The sequence below is a fragment of the Lepidochelys olivacea genome (genome assembly GCF_965140295.1).
Source record: "Lepidochelys olivacea isolate rLepOli2 genome assembly, chromosome: 4".
NCBI lineage: Eukaryota > Metazoa > Chordata > Testudines > Cheloniidae > Lepidochelys > Lepidochelys olivacea.
In genome coordinates, this window is record NC_140414.1 from 69,731,931 (window position 1) to 69,758,217 (window position 26,287).

General features: G+C 40.9%; 1 protein-coding gene across 4 annotated transcripts in view; it reads right to left on the reverse strand.

The window, feature by feature from the left end:
* Positions 1-26,287, reverse strand: part of SPMIP2 (sperm microtubule inner protein 2) — a 79,441-nt gene that overhangs the window by 49,152 nt on the left and 4,002 nt on the right. For all 4 annotated transcript variants that reach the window (XM_084626394.1, XM_084626391.1, XM_084626392.1 and 1 more), the window contains exons 2-3: positions 14,522-14,754; positions 5,833-5,891 (exon numbers count right to left, since the gene is read on the reverse strand). In XM_084626394.1, coding sequence (XP_084482520.1) covers positions 5,833-5,891; positions 14,522-14,754 — 292 coding nt within the window. The remainder of the gene's footprint in view (positions 1-5,832; positions 5,892-14,521; positions 14,755-26,287) is intronic.

Below are 26,287 nucleotides of genomic sequence, written 5' to 3' on the forward strand. Positions count from 1 at the left end.
GATATCTTAAGAAATAATACACAGTAATGTTGAAGTTTCGATTCAAAGAATCCAATAGAAGACTATAGTAATTGGTGATCAAGTCAGTCTGATTAGGCGTGTCCATGCAGTGCTAAGAGATACAGGGCTTTGTGACACTTTTGTAAGTATTCGCATATTGAAACAGATTTACATGAATATATAGGACAAAGATGTACCATTTCTACTAGCAAATGCTGTTTTTTTCTGATTGATAAGGGGGGGGGGAGATGTGAATTTGTCCACAAATAAATTTCACCATTTTTGCCAAGTCTCCTGCACCCCAAGGAAAATAAAGGTGTGTGTGTGTGGGGGGGGGGGCTTTATGTAATGAAACAAATGAAATCTACCATACAGCAAAATCATGAATATATGACAAGGGGAAATTTTCCATTTTATGCAAATCACATTTCCACAAGGGAAAAAGTGACTTGTAACCATAAAAGAAAAAATTGAAGGCAAGAATAGAACAGAAGTGTTCTGCTTTTCTTTTTGCCAGGGTGAAGAGTATTTCTAACTTCACGGGTACCATACCCAGTATGCTGAGCAAGTGCACTTCCTACAACTTTTGAAACACTTCCTCCTTGTCTTCTGTGTGCCTCATCATTCTATACTCCTGCAGAAACATCTTCACTGGCCACCAAACAGAGGCAAATGTTAACACTTTCACTTCCTCTGAAAGCATCAGTTTCTTTCTTTCTATCATTTCCATGCAAACTGAACAATGACAGCTCTTGTCTAGCTGTGCCAGCGCTAGAAACATCCAACCATATGGGTGTCAAGTACGGCACACTTCACCCTAAATCACCTCACCCTTGTTGATGTTGAAACTATTCCTCCGATATCAACGGGGTCAGTGCCCATTGTAGTAAAGAATGTTCAGGTTTATTAGGAGTCAATGTTACTCTCTATTAAGGAGTATTGGATTCTGTACCCTTCACATAAGCAAGAGAACAAAGGCTGATAGGGTGATGTGGAGCGGAATTTGACACGTCAAACACAGCAAGATATTTTAGGGTAGACACAGCTTCTACGAATCACACAAACCAAGACTGACGTACAGATACAGATGTTTGCAGTGTTGGACCCAGAATATAAGAGAGAGAGAAGGTTGGTGAGGTAACATCTTTCATTGGACCAACTTCTATTGATGGAAGAGACAAGCTTTCAAGCTAAAAGGAGTTCCTCTTCTTACAGATATAGAGACAGTTTCCATAGCAATAGTATCTATGCCTTCTCAAAACATTCAAGGTACTAATATAGTTAGAAATGCATTTAGAAATACTTTACTCATACATGGATTGATTGTGCAAAGAGCTGAGCACTCCAGACATAATTAGAAAAGCATGTGCTTAAATTTAAACACAAGAGTAGTGGGAAAAATGGATTTACTCTAGAGCTATCAATTAATCACAGTTAATTCACATAATTAACTCAAAGCAAATTAACTATTAAATTAATGATTAATCACAGTTAATAATACCAATTTAAATGTATTATAAATATTTTGGATGTTTTACTACATTTTCCAATATATTGATTTAAACAATACAGAATACAAAGTCTACAGTGCTCACTTTATATTATTTTTATTACAAATATTTGCACTGTAAAAAATAGTATTTTTCAATTCACCTCCTATAAGTACTATAGTGCAATCTCTTTATTGTGAAAGTTCATTTACAAATGTAGAATTATTATTTTTTACATAACTGTACTCAAAACCAAAACAATGTAAAACTTTAGAGCCTACAAGTCCACTCAGTCCTACTTCTTGTTCAGTCAATCGCTAAGACAAACAAGTTTATTTACATTTACAGGAGATAATGTTGCCCACTTCTTATTTACGATATCACCTGAAAGTGAGAACAGGTGTTCGCGTGTCACTGTTGTAGCTGGCATTACAAGGTATTTATGTGCCAGATATGCTAAACATTCGTATGCCCCTTCATGCTTTGACTTGTAGATTGAACTATCTTTTGTTTCTTTTTTATGGTGCAAATATTTATAATAAAAAATACAAAGTGTAGAGTGCTCATTTTGTATTCTGTTGTAATTGAAATAAAAATATTTGAAAATGTAGAAAAACATCCAAAAATATGTATAATAAATTTAAATTGGTATTCCATTATTAACAGCGCAATAAAAAAATTTAATCGTGATTAATCACAGTTTTAAACCATTTGACAGCCCTAGTTTACTCACATGCTTAAAGTTAAGTGTGTTCTTACATGCTTTTCTGGATCTGGAAAAGAGTGCTCAGCCAGGGTTCAGATCTTGACGTGGCTCCTCATGTCCATATGCCATCCACATGTCCTATGCCTTCTGCTTGCTAAGCTGTATCCTCTTCCTGCTGCTGCTATTGCAGGCGCTCTGCCAACAACAGGGTGTGTCTATGCACAGCTCTTGGTTTTTCAGTCGCAGCAGTCAGGCTGTCTGCCATGCAGCTTTCCCTCTGCAACCTGCTGCCAGGTTGCTGTCTCTGGCCAGCTGCTTCTATTCACATAAACCTCTGACTTTCTCTCCCAAGCAGGTCAGGTCAAAATATTTTATCAAAATTGTTTTTGATGAAACAGGTTTTTTTGGATGAAAAGTTGACATTTTCCAAAGAAATTGGACAAAACAGGGGTAAGGGGGAGGGAAATTGTTCTCTTTAAAGATGTCGGTGGAATTATTTTTCCACAACTTACTCTACTCACAACTTAGATCCCCCTAAGAATCTTAAGGGTTACTACCCTTTCCTGTATGCTACATTAGTGAGACTGCTACTGTTTAAATGTTAGGCTAGACAATACAGAATTCTCCTTTGGCTACATCCTTCCCCCTCCATCTTATTTAGATTTCAGGGAAGACGCTGAGTAATGAGCTAGTGAGTTCCTTATGATATTCATGTATAATCTATTCCAGATATTGCAATATACATATATAATCTACTTCCCTTCATGGGCTGGAACCAAGACATCAGAGCTGATCACCCTTTAAACCCTTGAGAAACTTCAGATATGAATCCAAATTTGAATCAGAAATCTGCAACTCAGTCACTTTTCTCCAACTGAAATGCAGCCTTCCTGTTGTCATTTCTTCTACTTCCTGCTTGGATGAGTCAGGATTTTGGGTCTGCTTCTTATGATTGGAGACTTCACATTCTCTTCCAAATAATTTACTCTTTCAGAAAGAATTTCTGATATGATCTTGTATTGAGTAGTGTAATTCAGGAAGAGTCAGCAAAGGAGAGACAAAAATGGCTATAGCAATGATAGATAGTGGACTACACTTGCTATGAATGGAATTTGCATCATGCTATTGGAAAACTATATAAAAGTCACACAGATATTACCCTGAATAATACTGTGATATCAGTATTGTCAAGGATGAAAGTTGATCATTCTGGTTTACATTTCTAATAGTTTTGCCAGAAAAGTGGAACTGGAAGACACCAGTGAACGGGTCTGACCCTTTTCTAACCAACTATCCTAAATATAAAATGGATACTGCAAGAGATCTCAGAGAACACTTTGGGTTTGAAATAACTAGAGATAATCAAAGTATTGTCCTTGCACTGATGAATTTCACTGGGTTTTTTTTTCCACTTAGAAATGCCTGCATTAACCTTGTATTGATTATAAGACTAGGGAGTCAGTGGTATTACAGGGTCAGCAGTGAAGCTATATGCAAAAGATCCAATTGTAACAATTATATCTCTGAATATTTTATGCAGTTCCGATAAAATTTGTTCATGCTTTAAAGACCTGCAGCATACTAGATAAAATAACTTAATTATCTAATAGTGCATCCTTTTGTGAGACATTCCATTAGCTGATTGCACACATTTAATTGTGTTTAAACTCAGGTCACTTTGCCTTCCCATCCACCTTTCTCTGGTAAAAGTAAATACAGTATGTCCTTTATAGCAAGCCACGTATTAATCCCTATACAATCATTGTACACAAGGATTGCTTTCAAAAATCTTGATAATATGAATGTTTTATGAATGCATTAAAAGATGGACAAGCACTCTACGTCTTCTTGAAAGATACTGCTTTGGCTGTCCTCCTACACTGAACTCTGAATGTTTCATTAGCTCCCAGCATTTGGAAAATGTAATGAAGAAGCTATTTATTTTATAACCTGTCACCAGAATAAAGCAACCTCAACAGAATTCCAATGTATTAACCCAAATAAGCAATTCCAGATATGGCTTTGTACCTATGATTTATAGGACAACATAAGAAACTGTAGTCACTCAGGGCTAGTAGATGATCAACTGTCTGTGGCCACAAAAGGGAGTAAGAGTAACTAAGGCACTTCCTGACTCTGTTACTTGTCCTTCCTATACCATAGGCATACATAGGTGGTGGGAGAGGAGTGTACATAGGTGGGTGGGAGAGGAGAGGAAAAAATGGGACAGAGAGTAGAGGAGAACCTTGGTTTGCCCCTCGCATGCCAGTGCTGTATCGGTGCAGAAAGCACTGTGCCAGGGTTAGGTACGGTGCAGTTTAGTTCCTCCCTGGAGCAGGCAAGCAAACTTGGAGACAGATTGCAACTCCGAGTCATAGTCTGATTCATAAGCTGCTCTCAGGGCAACATAACTAGACACTGCCACTTTTTCAGAATAGATCATAATGGGATAACCTAGCCCTCATTCTAATAGGACTAGTTTTATGATGCTGGGAGTCTCTGCAAGGTTATTCTTGGGAAAGAACTCTACAGATCTCCTCAATCTCTTTCTCCCCTTCATACTTTACCTAAAATTATCATTAATAATAATAAGAAATGCTTAGAAGGCACGGACTTGGCTCATGGTGTACCAATCAATGTGACAGACCCTATAAGCCAAGGTAAAATTAGGGACGGTCTGAAAAGTAGTAGGTAACCTGAAAAATAGGATTTTCTCTTGACAGTGGCATTTATGAGTCCCAAAGTCCTATTCGACATTGGTGAGGCCTCATCTGGAGTACTGTGTCCAGTTTTGGGCCCCACACTTCAAGAAGGATGTGGATAAATTGGAGAGAGTCCAGCGAAGGGCAACAAAAATGATTAGGGGACTGGAACACATGAGTTATGAGGAGAGGCTGAGGGAGCTGGGATTGTTTAGCCTGCAGAAGAGAAGAATGAGGGGGGATTTGATAGCTGCTTTCAACTACCTGAAAGGGGGTTCCAAAGAGGATGGCTCTAGACTGTTCTCAATGGTAGCAGATGACAGAACGAGGAGTAATGGTCTCAAGTTGCAGTGGGGGAGGTTTAGATTGGATATTAGGAAAAACTTTTTCACTAAGAGGGTGGTGAAACACTGGAATGCGTTACCTAGGGAGGTGGTAGAATCTCCTTCCTTAGAGGTTTTTAAGGTCAGGCTTGACAAAGCCCTGGCTGGGATGATTTAACTGGGAATTGGTCCTGCTTCGAGCAGGGGGTTGGACTAGATGACCTTCTGGAGTCCCTTCCAAACCTGATATTCTATGATTCTATGATTCTAAGAGTTCTCCCTAAATTCTAACATTTATTTTGGTTCTATTTACGTAATAATGCTATTCATTTATAATAACATATCAATTAAATGGTTAACTATAAACCATGCCTCTTAGCCACTGTCACTACAGCTCCATTGCTGAAGAAGGGTTTCCTGCAGCAGTAGATACTCATGGAATCTTTTTGGTAACAATAGATGTAATTGGCCAGTACATTCTGCTACAAGGTTAAGCGTGCCACTGTTCTGCCTGTCCCAGGTCTTCTCACAGATCAGGGTAATCTAAGAATCTCTGCAACAGTGGGCTAGTCACCAGGGGAGATTTTCTAGAATAATGAATAAATAGTTACCATGGATTCTGGTATCGATGAGTTATCTCATCTTCAGCAGCCTGACGGAATTCTCCAGTCTGTCAAAGAGAAACAAAGCATGTTGTTTTGGCAGCATGTTGACAAGGAGAATTGATATTATATTTGTCTGCCCCTCTCCAATCAGAGTGGGAGTGGGGAGAGAGTCCATGAACAGATTTGAAAGCCAAAGAAGGGTGCTATGGTTCTACATCTTGAAATGTGAAAGCAACCTGAGTGCAGCATTCTGACCCCCTTAAAATTTAGAGAGGAAGAATTTAGAAAGACAATAAAACTGAAATTGTACGGCTATATTTCTACAATGTCTCAGGCAATGGAACAAGGGACTTAAGAGTTAAGCAATGTCTGGTACATCTAAGGGTCCTGTATGGGGATGGTAAAATTGAAAAGATCAAAAAAGTTCACAACAGGCTACAAATCAGAGAGCATGTGGGCAAAAAGGGGGCAGGGCAGCAGATGGCAGTATGTGGAAGTCAAAGAGAAATTCAGGGCAAAAGGAAACCGCTGGTCTACAGGAAGTAATATTTTTTAAACTTAAATTGGCTCAGCAAGATAGTCTCACACGCTACTTGTACACGTATCTTGATGGGGGAAGCAACAATAGAGCACACGGTGTGCATTTTTCAGCAACACGCTTACCTTGAATACCACATCCTATTTTCCCCACTCTACTCTTACCCATTTTTGCTTCTCCCCATCTCTCTCCAGTTGGACCTTAGATGCACCATGTCTATTAACAAATCTGAGGGTAGAAATTAAAATAGGAAAGCCAATCTAAGCGTTTCTCATTTGAATTCCTGTAATGCTGCTTATCGAAGGGCAGAACTTGGTGCATTGCAAACAATTCTGCTACAAATCTCTGAATCAAAACTTCAGTTATTTCTATGAAATTCAAGCATCATATGATGTCTTCATTGTTCTCTTTAGCTTTTCTAAGTCATATTCGTCTTTGCCAACAGTTACAGGAGTTATGCAGTCCAACACTGAAAATGCCAGTCATTGCTAAAGCAGCAACCAGTTTGCCACATAATTACTTCCTTGCTCTAGTCTGCTGTCCATGTTATTTTGTTTTGAGAAGGTTCTTTGTTTAATCCACCATCATTAAGTAGTGATGGAACTATAGTCCCATAATTCAAAATGTACCTTGTTTTCATTTCATGTTTTTACCAGCTCACACCCTGCAGCTTGCCTCCTCTCTTGCTGTTGCCTTTCCTGTCCTATTCCCTCTCCCCAGCCTCACTTCTGTCTCCGTTTCTCTCAGGAGTTGTAATGAAAAACCAGCACTTACCTTGTGGCCCCTCTCTGCTTCTGCAGAATTTAAGCTTATGATTAAAAAAATAAAAGTTACATTTCTATCCCTTATGGCTGCAAAGAAAACATCTTCTAAAGGTGAACCCATGCTGTGCTGTATTAGTAAATCTGCAGATATAGGAATGACAGCTTTAAGGGCAAATTGTATTTCCCTCACAGAGAGTACGTCTGCACTGCAATAAAAAACCTGCTGCACTGAGTCTCAGAGCCCAAGTCATCAATGTGGGCCCACAGGACTCGAGCTGCAGGGCTAAAAACTGCAGTGTAAACATTTGGCCTGGATCATGGGCTCTGAGAACCTCCCCCCGCACAGGGTTTCTGAGCCCCGGGATCCAGCCTGAGCCTAAATGTCCTCACTGCAATATTTAGCCCAACAGCCCTAACTCTGAGGCGGCCCAGGCCAGCTGTGGCCATGCCACAAGTCTTTTATTGAACTGTGGATGTAACCAGAGGCTCTGAGACAGCAATGTATATGAGCCCATTATGCATGAGAGGAGTTGCACGGAAATCCATGCTTAAAGTTAGGCCCATGCATTTATGTACCCTGCTGAATTGGCTCCATAAAGCCCAAGTATTCAGGCTATAAGTGAAGTGTGAGGGGATGAAAAGCAAAAACCACAACAAAATCCTTGTGTGGTGCAGCCAGTTACTCCAGGCTATGGCTCAGCATAGCAGCTATAGTTTCCTTCCTGCTTCCCTCCTCCCCCCCTCATCCATCCACCAGCCCCCACATATGCCACTTGTTAGGACCACTGGATTCATGTAACTGCAGATCCAGCATCCACTGTCCAGCCTGCTCTCCATGCCACCCTCATTGCTGGCTTGTTCAGGAGCCACTAAATGCAAACATAGGGCACACAGGTCCTCAAAGTTTTATAAGGAAGCTCCCTGAGCCGGCACATCCCATCCCAGTTTTCCTATAAAAATGTCTTTGAGACAGGGGACACAGCAACAAGGAATGGACTGTAGTCTTGGGGAAGCAGTCTGGGGTTTATAAACAACAGCCTTCCTGCAGACCCTGGCTTTATGGCCCATCACCAGGGTTCAGTGAACAGAAAGGACTGGAACTCCTCACACCAGCAAGGGATCAGGCTAGCTCTTGGTTGTCCTCACTAGTGTTTCTCAAAACAGCAGAAGAGCAGGGCTGGCTGGGAAATGTAATTCCTTGTGATAGCCATAATTATTCCTCTTTTGTAAGGCACCATGGAAAATATGGTCAGTATATAAACAGTATCCTTGCTAAAATTTGGGGGAAGAGACCTGGAGAGAGACAGGCTCTTTTTATGGTCTCTCCTGGAAGACATGAACAGTTAATTCTACAGACCTAGTGTTGGGGGAGCAGTAGCAGCAAATATTAATATTATGGTACCACCCAAAAGCCCCAGTTGGGACAGGGCCCCATTGTGATGGGTAATGTGTAAACAGAAAAGATAATCCTTTTCCTGAAGGGTTTATAATCTATGGCCCTAGATTGCTGGTTTTTCCTTTATTGGGGTTTGGGTGTGCTTAGACCAGGTTAAGGCATGTGATTTGTGTCTTACTTAGATAAGCAGCTTTTGGTACAAGTGACTTATAAGTATTTGGTGCCTAGACACCATAGTGACGGGCACACAAGTAATGTCTATAAAAAGGTATTGTTAGCTCATGGGTGGGATCTTGCAAGGGTTGATTGCCACTGGTAGCTTTTCTCCAGTGAGGGGCCTCCACTGATGGAATTTGCTCCCCTCGGAGCTCTGCCAGAACCAGAGTTTGTCAAGCTTCAGGGTCTGACACAAAGCCCTTTAAAAATGGTTTGTATGAGTTCTTATTTTTGTTCGGTTTTGGTTATTTTGTATTAACAGTTGGTCTAGTAAGACACTGATGATAGTAATGCAAGGGGCAATTAGGTTGCCATTACTTGCTGCTAACTTATCAATAGGGCCCTACCAAATTTATGGTCCATTTTGGTCAATTTCACGGTCATAGGATTTAAAAACTCGTAAATTTCATGGTTTTAGCTATTTAAATCTGAAATTTCACAGTGTTGTAATTGTAGGGGTCCTGACCCAAAGGAGTTGTGCAGGGTCGCAAGGTTATTGTAGAGGGGGCTGTAGTACTGCTACCATGATTTCTGTGCTGCTGCTGGCGTCAGCGCTGTCTTCAGAGCTGGGCAGCTGGAGAGCGGTGGCTGCTGGCCAGAAGCCCATCTCTGAAGGCAGAGCCATCAACAGCAGCACTGGAGAAGTAAGGATGGCAGGGTATGCTACTGCCAACCTTACTTCTTTGCTGCTGCCTGCAGAGCTGGGCCCTTAGTCAGCAGCTGTCACTCTTGGCCACCCAGCTCTGAAGGCAGCGCAGAAGTAAGGGTAGCAATCCCGCGACCCTCCTAAAATGACCCTGTGACCCCCCCGCAACTCCTTTTTGGGTCAGAACCCCCAATGTGAGAAACGCTGGTCTCCCCCCATGAAATCTGTATAGTATAGGATAAAAGCACACCAAAAACCAGATTTCACGATCCGTGATACATTTTTCAAGGCTGTGAATTTGGTAGGTCCCTACTTATCAAACTTGTTTTTAAGTTTATAGTTATTTATTTGTTTATTTTATAGGCCTAGTTGCTATGGCAACAGGAATTCATAGAAAACAAAATAAACCAGAATAAAATTAAAAAAGACAGATGGCAAAGCAGAGTCATTCTGAATAGTAATGCAAACAAAGGAAATAGCTATCTCACTTACATCAGGTAATCCAGAAGTAACTCCACTGAAGTCAATTGTGTTTACATAGGTGTACATGAAAAGAAAATAAGGCTCAATATCCACAAATATCACCAACCATCAAACTGGAGAATGGTCAAGTTCTTTCTGTTTCTTCCCCTCTATTCCTGCTGGGAGCCAAACTTTAAAAATGGGGAAACCAGATATGGAAGGAGAGAGAAAAGGGGTCATGCAGAATGTCTAGCATGGGGGATATTGCAGGAAATTGCAGGGAGTCCCTGAAATAGAGGGGGATGGGTAGGTGGCACACAGGGAGCTTGTGAGGTGGAATGCAAGGAACTCATGGTGGGTGCAATGAGCTCAGCCTACATAGGCTTCAAAGTATGTGACCCCCTAGTTCATGAGGTTTGTAAAGCAAAATGAACTAAAATACTTCATGGCCAAGAAGATGAAATTTTAGGGCTGAACTCAACACTCAGTTGCATTGAAGTAAATCCACAATAATAAAGCTATTGCAAATTTAACCTGGTATAACTGAGACCAGAATTTGGCAGTAGACTTCGCCCTAAAGGATCAGCAGCAACTTGAAATAGCAATATGGTCATTTAGAAGTAATATATCTTTTTCCTATATAGTGAGCGCATTTATCTGATGCAGGGATGGCAACAGGAATATGGGTTTGGAGACTCTTACATACAGTGTCAACAATTGTTCAGAACACAATGTGTTTGTATTTTCAGAAATGTTAGGGTGCTAACACTGGCAGAAATGTTGTGAGTCAGACATCACCACTTTGTACAACAGATCTGAAAATATGTTTGTTAAGGTCCTTCCCCACTCTGAATTCTAGGGTACAGATGTGGGGACCTGCATGAAAGACCCCCTAAGCTTATTCTTACCAGCTTAGGTTAAAAACTTCCCCAAGGTACAAACTTTGCCTTGTCCTTGAACAGTATGCTGCCACCACCAAGCGTTTTAAACAAAGAACAGGTAAAGAGCCGACTTGGAGACGTCTTCCCCCAAAATATCCCTCCAAGCCCTACACCCCCTTTCCTGGGGGAAGGCTTGATAATAATCCTCACCAAATTGGTACGGTGAACACAGACCCAAACCCTTGGATCTTAAGAACAATGAAAAATCAATCAGGTTCTTAAAATAAGGATTTTAACTAAAGAAAAGGTAAAAGAATCACCTCTGTGAAATCAGGATGGTAAACACCTTACACGGTAATCAGATTCAAAACATAGAGAATCCCTCTAGGCAAAACCTTAAGTTACAAAAAGACACAAAAACAGGAATATACATTCCATTCAGCACAGCTTATTTTACCAGCCATTAAACAAAAGAAACTCTAATGCATTTTCTAGCTAGATTACTTACTAACTTAACAGGAGTTGGAAGGCTTGCATTTCTGATCTGTTCCCAGCAAAAGCATCACAAAGACAGATAGAACCCTTTGTTCCCCCCCCCCCCACCTTCAGATTTGAAAGTATCTTGTCCCCTCATTGGTCATTTTGGGTAAGGTGCCAGCAAGGTTACCTTAGCTTCTTAACCCTTTACTGGTGAAAGGGTTTTGCCTCTGGCCAGCTGGGATTTTATAGCACTGTATATAGAAAGGTGGTTACCCTTCCCTTTTTATTTATGACAACATTTATCTAAAGGAGCTTGAAGTTTTATATTCCTGGTTAGTATATCTGATTTAACTACAATCTTCTATGACACAAGAGAGGATAAATAATATTTAAGTGAAACTAAAACTCATAGCCACTGAGCTGTCTGATTCTAGTAAAGGTGCTTTTAAAAGATACTTTTATAACTTTGTAGCAAAGTCCAAAGATGTTCTTTTTAATTTTAATTTGTATTGACAGCGACATCTGCAGATCAGAAATGTGGGAGCTGAAATTATTTGAAGACTGTCAGGCATTTGAGAGAGACCTGGACTCCATGTGTGTTATTGATTCTATAAGGGGAAAGCAGTTCAAAACCATTTTCGGTTCCAGAAGAAGCTGATTTAGAAGTATCAAGTAAAATAGGAAAACTGTTAAAGAAAAACAGCTGTGTATTGATATCTAAGGTAAAATGTTCATCCTATTAATGGCTATCTGATAAAGGAATACACTGGTTACACTGTTAGGCTAAATTTAGCAGCCTCTTTATCACAGACAGGAAATGAAGCAGTGAAGGAGGGCAGGGTGCAACTGCTCAGCTCAACTCTGGTTTCCACTAAAATCTGAAGAGTTCACCCCACATAGATCCTTCACGACAAGAGAGCAGAGGTGACATGCCAGGATGGGGTGTGAATTTTGCATTTTATGCATCCGTTTCCTGTCCCAGATGATTTAGGTCTCCTCCTCCTGTTATTGTAGGTTGAATTGAGTGGTTGCACATGATGCTGTACTCAAAAGAGATACAGCTACTCCTGCTTCTGTAGGGCAATGCTGCCAGGAATGCTTCTATGCCCAAATAATTCAGGATCCTAAATAAAGAGATTCCTTAGTTTCTACAAACTGGCACCCAGTACTAAGAATGAAGAGAATTAGGTTCCACATTATTATTTAATTTCTGCCTATTTTTGAGTGGCAACCACCACCATCACCCATTCATGAGTCCATACCAGCGCATACATTGGTGGGTGTGTATATTTATAAACACACCCATTTATGCTTTCACAAAGCTTTTTCTCATACCAGACTCATTTGAGCAGGATATATTGTTTGAACAAAGAAGTATGAGACATTAATCAAAGCCAGTATTCTTCCTAGGAATGTACACCTGCTCAGATTTTGCAGCGAAGCAATCAATGAAGGTTCAGACTTTGACCTAGAAAGGACATTGTTTTGCAAGAGTGCCCAAATTATGCCCTTAGGGCCAAATGTAGCTTTCAGAGTCCTCAAATGCCTTTTAGTTCCCTGTGTCAAAGCTATGAAGGAACAACCCATGGAAACTAAAGTTTTAACAGTTTAGAGCCAAAGTCTGCTGTTCTTCTCTAATAGTTCTCGAAATGCCCTAGGCTTTTTCTTTCCCACTGCTGGTAAACTCAAACACAAACAGTTCCTACCCATCCACCACGGAAAATAATCTGTTATGTTTTCAGCTGTAGCTATTTATATACATTGTGCTACTGTGCATATTCCTGTGCTACTGTGCAGAGGGGATAAAGGTTGGAGGGCCACCTTTTCCTCCTTGTCATCCTCTGGGTGGGAAAGAGCTGAACCAGGATAGCTGCCCCCTTCCTGCTTTTCTTCACAGGATGTTGGAAGGAGGACCAGGCCAGGCTCCTCCATCCTTTGTTTCTGTTACTTTTCACAATAATGACAACTGGGGAGAGGAAATTGCATCCAATGGAGGAGTGGGAAAACACAGGGCCCCAAGAGTGGGGTAAGAATTCATATACTGTACACCGAACTGATAATCTGGGGTTTTTAAACTATGTTCATTGACTTTTTTTTAGGAGTGCAGCTATGTAATGTGTGAACACTATAGGACATATGTAAGCTATGTCTTAGCGATACAAAAAAGCTCTTTCAGGGCAGGAACAGTGTCGTATATGTTTGTACAGCACCTAGCATGATAGTGCCCCGACCTGACTGGGGCCTCAGGCATAACTGGTCAGATCTATTCAATAAAAACAGTTATGCAGTTTTGGCATCTGTATATAAAAACTAAAGATTTTTGCAAAAATTGAACACTTTCCTGCAATCCTTACATATGTCAAGCAGGTGTAAGCAAAGGTTGCAGATTCAGTGCCCAGACTGGAGGTAGACAAGCTCCAGAATGTCTTGAGATCCTATTCTCTACTTCTGCTCCCCAAGAGGCTGAGCACCACAAAAGCATTTACAGAGTTCTTAGAGGTAGTGAGCACATACTAGACCTGTGCAACCTGGCAGGATTCTGTTCACAGATGAGTTCAGAAACTCATGCCTACAGTTCTTTTTACGGTATTTGGAAGTGGGCCATCACCTGGAGGTTTACCTTAAAGCTCAAGTTCAAACTCAAACCCTTAAGTGAACCTTGCAACCCTTAAGGGAACCTTCCATCCTAAAGTTAGCTCCTCCCAGCTGTTCCAGTCACTTCCTCCTTCCACACTTCTGGGTGTCAGTTTCCCAGCAAGGTGTTAAAACTCACCCCACATCCATCAAGGCCAAGATTTTCAAAAATGGGTGTCTAAAGCTAACATCAGTGGGAGGTGCTGTGCATACTGCATTATCTAAAATCAGGCTGTTTGTTTAGGCATCTACATGGACTTGAGAGTCTAACTTCAGGAACCCATTTCTGAAAATGTTTCCCCAAGCTTTCATGAGCATGGGTTGATGTTTGCAAACACATGGGCTCAATTGCTTTAAGATGTTAATAGATTGCACAGCTCTAGAGCACATGTCTTCATTACACAACACAACTTTGATTTGATTTGTTTCATGAAAGCTAAGATTTATGAATGCTTCGTATAATTTCAAGTACCACCACTTTAATACATTTGTTGTAATAATGTTGATTGTACATGATCTTAAAAAATGGTGCCTTTTTATCAAATAAATGTGTTCCATCTTGTTCTCTGATTAACCACTGCACTACAAAGACACAGCATAAAATTACAAAGCAAGACACTCTTTAATGTCATCTAGATGGCATCAGATAAAATTCTGGAGAAATGTATGAGTAGTTACCTTAATCTGCATGCCAGTGAGCAGATTTCCTCTGTTGAGATAACTAAATTCTGTTACTCCCCAGCCAATTTGTCCAGGGTAGGAACGTTTGTGGGGCAATATAGAAGTCGTCCAGGGGGCAGTACGCCACAAGTACTCAAGGTCACTCGTGGCCCCTTGTGCTGGAGTGGTTGCTCCGATGTAGCGAGGATACTCAGGGAGCTTTGTTCTGTAATCACGAATAGCATCTGGGCCTTAGAAAAGAAAAGATTAAAAATTGGTTATATAAAACTGAAGGGTTACATTTCTTACTATTTCAGTATGTGTTGTTCCATCCTTTATTTTCTCAGTTACTTTAATGCAACAACTTTTAAAGACCCGTTTCTCTGCACAAGAGTAGTTCATGCTCATTTTGTCTATGTCAGATATGTTAAGGACTATTATAAAGAGGAAAGTGATCAATTGTATTCCATGTCCCCTGAAGGTAGGACAAAAGAAATGGGCTTGACAAAAGAAATGGGCTTAAGCTACAAGGGCAGCTAAGCTCTGGAATAGGCTTCCAAAGGAGGCTATGGAATCTCCATCTTTGGAAGTTTTTAAGAACAGGTTGGACAAACTCCTGTCAGGGGTGGTCTAGCTTTACATGGACCTGCCTCAATGCAAGGGGCTGGACTAGATGACTTCTCAAGGTCCCTTCCAGTCCTACATTTCTATGATTCTATCTTGGTTACAGCATGCTCCCAGGTGGGAAAAGAGCTTTTGAATGGGCACTACTTTTTTATGCTCCTAAAGCACTGACTCTTGAAAAAGAGGCCATAAGGGGAAGCAAAGTAAACCATCATTCTCTGACAGGAAGCAGGATTTTATTGTTTTTGGCTTAGAATTAGGGCCTGCCCAACAAGATGATTCCTTGAGCCCTTCCAAAAACCAGTAGAGCTGCAGCTGTGTCATAGTTTGGGCCCCAAAGGCCAGCGCTGGGCATCTTTGGGAGTCGGCCAGGAATAACTTATAAATATTAGGAAAAGTTACTGTGGCAAAGCTTCTGGCTTGATGAGCAGGGACTAGAACAGTGGACTGTGAGTGAGGAGGTGAGATTTCTATTCCTGGTTTGGCCACTAAATCTCTGCCTGATCTTGAGCAAGTCACTTTCCTCAGGTTCCCCACCTGTAAAGTAAGAATAATGATGTTTATACACCTTGGTGCAGTACTTCTAAGTCTATGGATGAAAATAACTATATAACGATTTTGTATTATTACATTTAGAAGAATATCCTTGCAACAAAGAGAGGTAGAAACTTACCTGATACAAAATTAAAGCTGACATTAGTACTGATATTCTAAGAAATCCCAAACACTGAGGAGTCCTGACAGAAAGTTCTAAAGGCCGTCCTGGCAGAAATCCCAAACACTTGATCCTGACAGGTTCTAAAGGCTGGTTCTGCCCTAATAGCTAATCCTTAAGGGTATGTCTATACTGCAAATAAAAGGTGTATTCTTAACTCGGGTTAACTAATCTATGTTAGCTAACTCAGTTTAAAGAGCAGCGAAGACACAGCAACTCGGGTTATAATTTGAGTTAACAGCCCTAGTTCAATCCCCACCTGCCCTATATGCTTTAAGTTGAGCAGCTAACCCAAGTTAAAAGCAGAGTTGCCATGTCTTCACTGCTATTTAACCCAAGTTAGTTTATGCAGGTTAGCTAACTTCAGAACACACCTTTTTCTTCCACAGTATAGACTTACCTTAAGTCACAACTACAGTACGTTGATGACAGCTTCCCAAAACTGGTTGTATTAATAGCTCCTTAACATCATTATATTGTGAAGATATGTTGCCATTTTCATCATAAACCTCTATTATCAGAGACTTAAACTTTGACATAACAATTTATTCAGACAAAACTAAAGCAAACTCTAAGCCCAGGAGAAAATATTTGCTTTATGTGTTTTGGGGGGGAAGGTAGCAGATTGTTTTTAAGTTGTAATCATTGCAATGGGGTGTACAGGTCTTTTGGGCCCCAAAGGGAAGTTGTCTCAGCCATGACACTCACCACCCCAATATTTCCACAAGGAAGAACCCCAATGGCCCAAGTGGAAAAGCAATGCGACTGGAAAAGAAACAGGTCTTGTCTACGCTTGAAAGGGTTTGCCAGTGGAGCTATTACTGGCAAAACTTTTCTAGGGGAGATGCAGCTTACATCAGGAAGAGAGTTATCTTGCTGCTATAGCCTACACCAGTTCCCTGAACTGAGTAAGCTATACCAGAAAAAAGGCCTTTTTCTGCCAACATAACTGCAACTTCCATATGAGTTGGGATTAATAAAACTGGGACTTTTCAGCTTAAAAAAGAGACGACTAAGAGGGGATATGATAGAGGTCTATAAAATCATGACTGGTGTGGAGAAAGTAAATAAGGACGTGTTATTTACTCTCTTTCTCCATAACAAGAACTAGGGATCACCAAATTAAATTAATAGGCAGCAGGTTTAAAACTAACAAAAGGAAGTATTTATTCACACAACGTACAGTCAACCTGTGGAACTCTTTGCCAGAGAATGTTGTGAAGGTCAAGACTCTAACAGGGTTCAAAAAAGAACTAGATAAGTTCATCAATGACTATTAGCCAGGATGGGCAGGGATGCAAAACCAGGCTTGGAAGTGTCCCTAGTCCCTGTTTGCCAGAAGCTGAGAACACGCAACAGGAGATGGATCATTTGATGATTAGCTGTTCTGTTCATTCCCTCTGAAGTACCTGGCATTGGCCACTGTCATAAGACAGACTACTGGGCTAGATGGACCACTGATCTGACCCAGTATGGCCGTTCTTATGTTCATCTACACTCGGGCTCTTGTCAGCATAGCTATGTTGGTCACAGTGTGTGCGGGGGGGGGGGGGGGGGGGAGGGCGATCACACCCTAACTCACACGGCTATGTTGGGTAAACTTTTAAGTGTACGCACAATTGGAACTTTTCAGGAATAGCTATTCCGCCTTAAATTCAAACCCTACCTTAATGTGAATGAACTTTCGAGTGTATTCAAACCCTAACTACTACTTCCCTCACGTAAGAGATACATTTCCAAACTTCAGATCCCGGTCAGATCTAGTAGGCTCCTGAGACCCATATATGCTGAAGAAACCACCACGTTGGGAGACACAGTGGGAACACTCTAAACAGCGAACTGTCAGCTGTGACTTCTTCCCTTCAGGTTTAGGGATGATTATTCCTAACGTAATGGACTAGGGCACTGCCAATTTAAAACCTTCCAGTGTTAATGGAAAGGAGTAAAAAGAGAGATGCTAGAAAAATTAAGGAAAAATAAAGTAAAACTGGAGAGACTTTCTGATACCAAGGTGAATCATTCCAACATTCAGAGTAACAGCCGTGTTAGTCTGTATTCACAAAAAGAAAAGGAGTACTTGTGGCACCTTAGAGACTAACCAATTTATTTGAGCATAAGCTTTCGTGAGCTACAGCTCACTTCATTGGATGCATACTGTGGAAAGTGTAGAAGATCTTTTTATATACACACAGAGCATGAAAAAATATCTCCTCCCACCCCACTCTCCTGCTGGTAATAGCTTATCTAAAGTGATCACTCTCCTTACAATGTGTATCATAATCAAGGTGGGCGATTTCCAGCACAAATCCAGGGTTTAACAAGAACGTCTGAGGAGGGGGGGAGGGTCGAAAAAAACAAGGGGAAATAGGCTTGAATAGAGACTGGGAGTGGCTAAGTCATTATGCAAGTTAACCTAAGTTAATTGTATCCAATTTGCAAATGAATTCCAATTCAACAGTTTCTCGCTGGAGTCTGGATTCGAAGTTATTTTGTTGTAATATAGCAACTTTCATGTCTGTAATCGTGTGACCAGAGAGATTGAAGTGTTCTCCGACTGGTTTATGAATGTTATAGTTCTTGACATCTGATTTGTGTCCATTTATTCTTTTACGTAGAGACTGTCCAGTCTGACCAATGTACACGGCAGAGGGGCACTGCTGGCACATGATGGCATACATCACATTGGTGGATGTGCAGGTGAACGAGCCTCTGATAGTGTGGCTGATGTTATTAGGCCCTGTGATGGTGTCCCCTGAATAGATGATATGTGGGCACAGTTCGCAACGGGCTTTGTTGCAAGGATAGGTTCCTAGGTTAGTGGTTCTGTTGTGTGGTATGTGGTTGCTGGTGAGTATTTGCTTCAGGTTGGGGGGCTGTCTGTAGGCAAGGACTGATCTGTCTCCCAAGATTTGTGAGAGTGTTGGGTCATCCTTCAGGATAGGTTGTAGATCCTTAATAATGCGTTGGAGGGGTTTTAGTTGGGGGCTGAAGGTGACGGCTAGTGGCGTTCTGTTATTTTCTTTGTTAGGCCTGTCCTGTAGTAGGTGACTTCTGGGAACTCTTCTGGCTCTATCAATCTGTTTCTTCACTTCCGCAGGTGGGTACTGTAGTTGTAAGAATGCTTGATAGAGATCTTGTAGGTGTTTGTCTCTGTCTGAGGGGTTGGAGCAAATGCGGTTGTATCGCAGAGCTTGGCTGTAGACGATGGATCGTGTGGTGTGGTCAGGGTGAAAGCTGGAGGCATGTAGGTAGGAATAGCGGTCAGTAGGTTTCCGGTATAGGGTGGTGTTTATGTGACCATCGTTTATTAGCACTGTAGTGTCCAGGAAGTGGATCTCTTGTGTGGACTGGACCAGGCTGAGGTTGATGGTGGGATGGAAATTGTTGAAATCATGGTGGAATTCCTCAAGGGCTTCTTTTCCATAGGTCCAGATGATGAAGATGTCATCAATATAGCGCAAGTAGAGTAGGGGCGTTAGGGGACGAGAGCTGAGGAAGCGTTGTTCTAAGTCAGCCATAAAAATGTTGGCATACTGTGGGGCCATGCGGGTACCCATAGCAGTGCTGCTGATCTGAAGGTATACGTTGTCCCCAAATGTAAAATAGTTATGGGTAAGGTCAAAGTCACAAAGTTCAACCACCAGCTTAGCCGTGACATGATCGGGGATAGTGTTCTTGACGGCTTGTAATCCATCTTTGTGTGGAATGTTGGTGTAGAGGGCTTCTACATCCATAGTGGCCAGGATGGTGTTATCAAGAAGATCACCGATGGACTGTAGTTTCCTCAGGAAGTCAGTGGTGTCTCGAAGGTAGCTGGGAGTGCTGGTAGCGTAGGGCCTGAGGAGGGAGTCTACATAGCCAGTAGACTGTGTACATAGCTACAATCCTGCTGTCGGGGTGCCAATGCCTGAGATGATGGGGCGCCCAGGATTTCCAGGTTTATGGATCTTGGGTAGTAGATAGAATATCCCAGGTCGGGGTTCCAGGGATGTGTCTGTGCAGATTTGATCTTGTGCTTTTTCAGGAGTTTCTTGAGCAAATGCTGTAGTTTCTTTTGGTAACTCTCAGTGGGATCAGAGGGTAATGGCTTGTAGAAAGTGGTGTTGGAGAGCTGCTGAGCAGCCTCTTGTTCATATTCCGACCTATTCATGACGACAACAGCACCTCCTTTGTCAGCCTTTTTGATTATGATGTCAGATTCTGAGGCTGTGGATGGCATTGTGTTCCGCACGGCTGAGGTTATGGGGCAAGTGATGCTGCTTTTCCACAATTTCAGCACGTGCACGTCGGCGGAAGCACTCTACGTAGAAGTCCAGTCTGCTGTTTCGACCTTCAGGAGGAGTCCATCTAGAATCCTTCTTTTTGTAGTGTTGGTAGGGAGGTCTCTGTGGATTAGTATGTTGTTCAGAGGTATGTTGGAAATATTCCTTGAGTCGGAGACGTCGAAAATAGGATTCTAGGTCACCACAGAACTGTATCATGTTCGTGGGGGTGGAGGGGCAGAAGGAGAGGCCCCGAGATAGGACAGCTGCTTCTGCTAGGCTGAGAGTATAGTTGGATAGGTTAACAATATTGCTGGGTGGGTTGAGGGAACCATTGCTGTGGCTGCCTTGTGGCATGTAGTAGTTTAGAAAGTTTAGTGTCCTTTTTCTTTTGTAGAGAAGCAAAGTGTGTGTTATAAATAGCCTGTCTAATTTTAGTAAAGTCCAGCCACGAGGAACTTTGTGTGGAAGGTTGGTTTTTTATGAGAGTATCCATTTTTGAGAGCTCATTCTTAATCTTTCCCTGTTTGCTGTAGAGATGTTGACCAGGTGATTCCGCAGTTTCTTTGAGAGCGTGTGGCACAAGCTGTCAGCATAGTCTGTGTGGTATGTAGATTGTAATGGATTTTTTACCTTCAGTCCTTTTGGTACGATGTCCATCTGTTTGCATTTGGAAAGGAAGATGATGTCTGTCTGTATCTGTACAAGTTTTTTCATGCAGTTGATAGATTTCCACTCCATACGACTAAATGCAGTGCCTTGCATAATGACAGGTTTCAGAGTAACAGCCATGTTAGTCTGTATTCGCAAAAAGAAAAGGAGTACTTGTGGCACCTTAGAGACTAACCAATTTATTTGAGCATAAGCTTTCGTGAGCTACAGCTCACTTCATCGGATGCATACTGTGGAAAGTGTAAAAGATCTTTTTATATACACACAAAGCATGAAAAAATACCTCCTCCCACCCCACTCTCCTGCTGGTAATAGCTTATCTAAAGTGATCACTCTCCTTACAATGTGTATGATAATCAAGTTGGGCCATATCCAGCACAAATCCAGGTTTTCTCACACACACACAAACCCACTCTCCTAACAAAAAAACTTCAAATCCAGACTCCAGGGAGAAACTGTTGAATTGGAATTCATTTGCAAATTGGATACAATTTACTTAGGCTTGAATAGAGACTGGGAGTGGCTAAGTCATTATGCAAGGTAACCTATTTCCCCTTGGTTTTTCCTACCCCCCCCACCCCTTCCTCAGACGTTCTTGTTAAACCCTGGATTTGTGCTGGAAATGGCCCACCTTGATTATCATACACATTGTAAGGAGAGTGGTCACTTTAGATAAGTTATTAGCAGCAGAGAGTGGGGTGGGAGGAGGTATTTTTTCATGCTTTGTGTGTATATAAAAAGATCTTCTACACTTTCCACAGTATGCATCCGATGAAGTGAGCTGTAGCTCACGACAGCTTATGCTCAAATAAATTGGTTAGTCTCTAAGATGCCACAAGTACTTCTTTTCATTCCAACATTGATTCTGCTATGCCTGTGAATACTAGGCAATAATCACCTCCTCAGAAAAGAATACAATTATTACCATCTGGTTGGATATAAAGGAATTAATTCCCTTCTTCCCATCACTTTAGCCATATGAGCACAATAAAATAGACATTGACACCTCTGGCTTGGAGCATCAATGTTGTGTTAAGTTTTTCGTTTTGCATTTCTCAGCTCTGCCAATTACTTTATTACCTCATTGTACATTTCAACTACATAAAATAATCTTCACTAATCACACATGTTGATCTGCTATCCAGATTTAATTTAAAAGAAATCAGCGTCTTTAAATAATTTGTAGAAATATAGTTGGTACACATTGTACATCACTGGTGTCCTAATGCTTGCTAGTGTGTGATTAACTCCTTGTAAAAAATGTCTTCTATATACAAAGAGTAAAGCTTGTATGTTCAATCTTTCCTTTTAGAGTAAAGAAAACAACAAACAAGGAAGGAACAATTATAAACTCTCTATGAGTGAGAAAGCAGGTGGAATATGTGTCACTCTGTAAGACCCTCCATCTTGAATCTTGAAGGATTATACCATACTGTCCCAGCTGCAGTCATTTGAATAGGTTCCCCCTTGTTGTAGAAGAGAGGCAGCCCATAGCACGGTGTTCTGTGTGACAGCTCAAAGTCTCTGGGACATGCTCTCTACCTGGATCCAAAATAGCTGGAATGTGGTCACCTCTTGAGAATGTTGCAGAACACTTCTGTTTGATTAGGTTTTTGTAGAGGGCTGAGGGTAGGTTCCCAGAATGATGAGGTGGGGGGGAGGGGAAATAAAGGGGGGGATTTTTGTAGAGATTGGCAGAGCTCCTTTTTGAATAATTACTTTAATGCAGCTGGGAATTTGTTTTTTGTTATTGTTTTGTTATAATATGAATTATTGTTATAATGTTTTGTTATAATTATTAATCATGGTACCTCGAGCTTTGTATAAGCATGGTTTTATTTAAATATAAATAAATAATTACATAATCCCCCAGACAAACTGTGCTTAAAAATGCAGTGAACAGCTTCATAGCTAAATACACCACAATCATTTAAATGCATTATGCCCTGTAGGAGAATTACGTTGCCCTTCCCAACAAAGTTCAATCTAGCAGCAAAACAATAACTCCAAAATTACTACAACTTTATCATTTGAAGCTGGCAATGGGACTACTCACAGTACATGAAGTTAAGTATGTGCATAAGTCTTTACAGGATGAGGGCCAAAGTCATCATCCCAGTTGGATGGTGACTCTCTTTAGCCTGGCCTGATATACGGTATAGATCAAATCCTGCGAGTTGCTTAAGGGCTTGTTTACGCGTGGATTTGTTCCTGATTCACTCCATATGTGGGCACACTTATTTCAGTTCATACATGGCGTTATTCAGGAATAGCTGTTGCACTTTAAATTCATACCATACCTTATGAGAAACACTTTCAAGGGTAAAAAGAAAAGGAGTACTTGTGGCACCTTAGAGACTAACCGATTTATTTGAGCATAAGCTTTCGTGAGCTACAGCTCACTTCATCGGATTAAATTGGTTAGTCTCTAAGGTGCCACAAGTACTCCTTTTCTTTTTGCGAATACAGACTAACACGGCTGTTACTCTGAAAACTTTCAAGGGTAGACAAATGTCTAGTGTGCACAGCAACACTTGTGGACTTCAGTAAGAGTTGAGGATACTTGGCACTTTGCAGGAGGTACTTAACACCTCAGAAAATTGGGCCCTGTGGCCAGCTGTAGCAAACCAATGATAAAACTGCCCACTGCTTATTCTTTCCTAAAATTAATAAGCCAGTCCTCAGAGCTGCATCACTTTTTGAAGATTAATTAGTGATACTGTAAACTGAGAAATACTGAAAAGTAAATTTCTGTTTGAAATTGTACTATAATCAGATATGTCTCCAAAATGTGGATGTGTAGCTTAGTTGAGTTTGGTAATCACATTTTATCTCTTCAGTGATGTCTCAAAAGCTAAAAGCAAATTTATCACAAACTTATGCATACACTTGTCCACTTAAAAAAAAAATCTCCTTTTGAAAGGCACCAGACTGACAAATATGTAAACACAACTCCTCTAGGTACAACACAGACATCAATAAAGCCAGTCTCCCCATGCTGGACTCAAACCTGTAAGTTACAGCTATCCAGTGCCCCATAATGAATGTAGGAGGTGGAATCTAAATTTCCTGACAATGTAAGTATTATAGCTTAACTTTCTAAGCTAATCTTTGCAAAGATTCTGGGATGTTCTCAAAGCTACTGTGTACCTGGAGCTGCACGACAATGACATTTAACTGTTTTTATTTGCTTGAGCTTTTTTTCTAAACCTGACTCTCAGAGAACCTTCTGAGCCAGAGGCTGGAGCAAAACAAGAGAAATGGAGAAACAGAAGCTAACTTTATTTTTGATCCAACAGTCAGTCAGTGCACTGTACAACAAAGGCTGAAGTGATATAGCAAAGGAGTCATGTTTAGGTCAGCTTTATTATACAGTTGTTCTGGTTTATCTTCTTTAGTTTCCTGACAAGACAGATTCTGAGACCATACGATGGCTACCTTTGATCTTAGGATCATCAGTCATGTCAGGAGACATAACACTTGCACATTAGAATTCCCACAACATAGCTTTGGAGGTGTGGGAGTAAGCCAACATAGTGGCAGAAGACTTTGTTAACTAAAATTGGGAGGAACAAATTTACAGGCGGTATTGCAGAAATAAATTCACTGTCTTACTATTTTAAGGTGAATTATTTTTAAGGATAATCATATAATCTTTAAACCATTGGAAACTGAACACCAGTCAAAAATTGAGCTAAAATATTAGGGGTGGGATTAACAAGGGAAATTTAGGAACCTAGCTGCCATTTTAGGCATCTAAGTCCAACACTTAGACCTATGTCTACACTTAACATGCTACAGCAGCACAGCTGCAGTGCTTCAAGGTAGAAACTCACTACAGTGATTGGAGTTCTCCTATCACTGTAGTTAATCCACCTCCCTAGGAGGTGATAGCTAAGTCAATGGAAGAATTCTTCCATCCTAGCACTGTCAACACTGGGGGTTAGGTCAGAATAGCTGTCTCTCAGGGGCATGGATTTTCACGCCCCTGAGAGATGTAGCTATGTTGATGTTAGTTTCCATTGTAGACCACTCCTTCGGAACCACTGGCATTCATAAAGTCACCTCTCAGCTGTCATCAAACCATCTAGGCACCTAAATTCCTTGGGCACCAAAGTTTATAACAGTTAAAGTCCCCAAGGCATCTAAATTTCAGTGGTTAAGCAAATGAATATAAGAACGGCCATAATGCGTGAGAGCAATGGTCCATCTAGCCCAGTACCCTGTCTTCCATCAGTGGCCAATACCAGATGCTTCAGAGGGAATGAACAAAACAGGGCAATTATCCAGTCATCCATCCCCTGTCATCCAGTCCCAGCTTCTAGCAGTCAGACATTCAGGGACACCCAGAGCATAGGTTGTGTCCCTGACCATCTTGCTAATAGCCACTGATGGACCTATCCTCCATGAACTTATCTAATTCCTGTTTGAACCCAGTTATAGTTTTGGCCTTCATAACATCCCCTGGCAATGAGTTCCATACAAAGACTGTTAGTTCCTTAAGTTACTTTTAAACCTGCTTCCTATTAATTTCATCGGGTGACCCCTAGTTCTTGCATTACGTGAAGGGGTAAATAATATTTCCTTATTCATGTTTTTTCCATACTATTCCTGATTTCATAGACCACTATCATATCCCCCTTTATCCTTCTGTTTTCTAAACTGAACAGTCCCAGTCTTTTTAATCTCTCCTGGAATGGAAGTTGTTCCCTACCACTAATTATTTGTCTTGCCCTTCTCTGTACCTTTTCCAATTTTAATATAACTTTTAATATATATATAAAGTTATAGTTTAATATAACTTTTTTGAAATGGAATGACCAGAACTCCATGCAGTATTCAAGGTGTGGGCATACTATGGATTTATATAGTGGCATTATGATTTGTCTTTTTTTATTATCTTCCCCTTTCTCAATGGCTTCTAACATCCTGTTAGCTTTTTTGACTGCTAATGCACGTTGAACAGATGTTTTCAGAGACCTCTCCACAATGACTCCAAGATCTTTCTTGAGGATAACAGCTAATTTAGAACCCATCGGTTTTGTATGTATAATTGGGATTATATGCAGTGGAGGCTTGTTGGTCGTAGGATATTAGAGAGACAAGGTCAATGAGGTAATATATTTTATTGGCCCAACTTCTGTTGATGAGAGAGACAAGCTTTCGAGCTTACAAAGAGCTCTTCTTCAGGTCTGCAAAACTAACTCAGAGTGTTACAGCTAAATAAAAGGTGGAACAGATTCAATGGTCCCTTGAAATATGTGTTAACTACTTATGCTAAACAATCTGTTCCACTTTGTATTTAACTCTGACACTGTGACTTAGTTTCCTAGAAAGATGTTACCTCACCCACTTTGTCTCCTAATTGGAATTATGTTTTCCAATGTGCATTACGTTGCATTTATCAACATTCTATTTCATCTGCCATTTTGTTGCCCAGTCACCCAATTTTGTGAGATCCCTTTGTAACTCTTCACAGTCATCTTTGAATTTAACTGTCTTGAGTAATTT